General features: G+C 36.2%; 1 protein-coding gene across 1 annotated transcript; it reads right to left on the bottom strand.

Annotated features, from left to right (window-relative positions):
* Positions 1–1,434: 1,434 nt before the first annotated feature.
* LOC137405022 (enolase-phosphatase E1-like) lies at positions 1,435–2,469 on the bottom strand. The gene is made up of 2 exons (XM_068091247.1): positions 2,465–2,469; positions 1,435–2,167 (listed from the first exon to the last, which is right to left on the bottom strand). The coding sequence occupies exons 1-2, from the start codon at positions 2,467–2,469 to the stop codon at positions 1,435–1,437; spliced, it is 738 nt and encodes a 245-aa protein (XP_067947348.1).
* Between the last annotated feature and the right edge of the window lie 218 nt (positions 2,470–2,687).

Here is a 2,687-nt window from a genome sequence, read left to right as displayed (position 1 = left end):
GTTGCATTTAACATCTTGGGCCTGAGGAAATTTAAGTTGGTTGGGTTCTGGAGCAACTAGGCATTATTATTGAAAAATTGTTTTTTATACAAAGTTTATGATTAAATTCGTCGCATCTTATAATATTTAGCCTTTGCTTAGTTATTCTTTAACTTAATAGCTACTAAAATTTATAATTATTTTGCTCCTGAATTTTTCCATCATCTATAAAGTAGCTCATCAAGAGATTTTCTAAAGATAAATAGATAAATTTGTTATGCCAAGTAAAAGCCTAGAAAACTAGCTTATTAGCGATATGCTCAGATAGCTATATCCATAGAGATGGAGACGTTCCTCTACATAGAGGCCCGTCATAGTGCTGAAAGTCATTCGAATTTTGGACATAAATTTATTTGCACATCGATAACTCCCACACAACAGTGAATTATTCTAGTAACCTAAGTTTTAAATTTATTAGGAGACGTAAACAGCTTTGTAGCCTAAATATTAAGTTATCGGCGTGCAAATAAATTTACGGCCAAAATTCGAATGACTTTCAGCACTATGACTACCTCTATGTAGAGGAACGTCTCTATCTCTATGGCTATATCAGCAATAATGTATTACTAAAAATATGATTTTTCAAAACTGAGGCTAAAAGCTGATAAGAGGGATAACTCACGGGCCACTATGGGCGATATAGGAGCTATTGAGTTAAAGTTGTCATGTCGAGCGTTACTTTTTATTGAGCATTATCGTAGTCATTTTTAACACATACATATATTTATTTAACTATTTCTATTATCATATAATTTATTATATAATTTTACAGGTTCCTCTCTCTCAGGGTGGTGGAACCCATATGATAGATGTGGACAAGCAGTCCTCTTTATCTCAGCTTACAGATACCATCACCGACATCTTCTTCCCAAATAGAACTGCTCCGATCCTAGATGAGCATTTATGGGATATGAATTACTTTATAACCAACTTTCAAGGGGACGCTCTTTCTCTTGACGAGTTTCCACTTGAAAATTACGTAATTACTCATTCAAGTCCTGTCAGACTATACCTTCACACCTATGTTGTAAGTATAATCTATTGATTGTAACCATAGATATATATAACCATAAATATATAAGGTTTATATATCTATGATTGTAACATTTGATATAGGCTAGGGTTACAATTTTCTCTGCTAATACATCGAGGAGTTTTCAGAGAGAGTTTTATTATTTTAAGTTTTATGATAATAATAATATTTTGTTTTATGATCCAAGTAATAAAAGTCTTTTTGTCGATGCTTAATTTTATTATTTTGGCCATTTATTTCATAGTATGCAAGTGTTATGTTTTGTATTATGTATGCAAGTACTATGCTCAGTTTTGCATAATTTTACAGCTCACCTGAACTCTTTGTGGAGTAATTAGATGCAGCCAACATGATTGTCTTATTTAGATACAACCCCTTCTTAAAGCTTCAAGCCCTGCTCTAGCAGGCTCTTCCACATCTTCTGCTGATGTAACTTTATCTACTGTTTTAGCAGGCTCTTCCAGATCTTCTGCTGATGTAACTTTATCTACTGTTCTTGCAGGCTCTTCCAGATCTTCTGCTGATGTAACTTTATCTACTACTCCAGAAGATCCTTCTAGATCTGCTGATGTAACTTTATCTACCATTCCAGGAGGTTCTTCCAGATCTTCTGCTGATGTAACTTTATCTACCGTTCCAGAAGGCTCTTCCAGATCTTCTACTGATGTAACTTTATCTACTGTTCTAGCAGGCTCTTCCAGATCTTCTGCTGATGTAACTTTATCTATGATTCTAGGAGATTCTTCCAGATCTTCTGCTGATGTAACGTTATCTACCGTTCCAAGAGGCTCTTTCAGATCTTCTGCTGATGTAACTTTATCTACTGTTCCAGCAGGTTCTTCCAGATCCTCTGCTGATGTAACTTTATCTACTGTTCCATCAGGTTCTTGCAGATTTTCTGCCGATGTAACTTTATCTACTGTTCCAGCAGGTTCTTCCAGATCTTCTGCTGATGTAACTTTATGTACTATTCCAGGAGGCTCTTTCAGGTTTTCTGCTGATGTAACTTTATCTACTGTTCCAGCAGGTTCTTCCAGATTTTCTGCTGATGTAACTTTATCTACCGTTCCAGCAGGTTCTTCTACCTTAGATCTTCTGCTGGTGTAACTTTATCTACCGTTCCAGCAGGTTCTTCCACATCTTCTGCTGATGTAACTTTATCTACCGTTCCAAGAGGCTCTTCTAGATCTTCTGCTGATGTAACTTTATTTACTATTCCAGTAGGTTCTTCCAGATCTTCTACTGGTGAAACTCTAGCCACTTCTACTCAGTTTATTGATGCCGGCACTCCAATGGTGCAATTTGCTGTCAACATTGTAAGTATGGAAGTTATCATAATACAGAGGTGAACACTCGAGTCTTAAGACAAGTCAAGTCACCAAAAGTCAAGACCTCATATTGACTGCGAAGTCCAACTATTGCCTTACTGACTTCAATTTGGTGACTTTGGCCTGTTTTCCTGATAGACTCGAGGCTTTCCAGTATGTCTGCACCAAGACTCTACCTTGACTTGAGTTTGTTGTCTTTAACCCCAATTTAAGCTACATTGCTGTGAAATTGAATTTACGGTATGTTTTGAAGTTGTCTATTCATGTTTAACACATTCAAAGCCCCC

Source organism: Watersipora subatra, chromosome 9, assembly GCF_963576615.1.
Source record: "Watersipora subatra chromosome 9, tzWatSuba1.1, whole genome shotgun sequence".
NCBI lineage: Eukaryota > Metazoa > Bryozoa > Gymnolaemata > Cheilostomatida > Watersiporidae > Watersipora > Watersipora subatra.
This window is presented reverse-complemented; position numbering and strand designations above follow the sequence as displayed.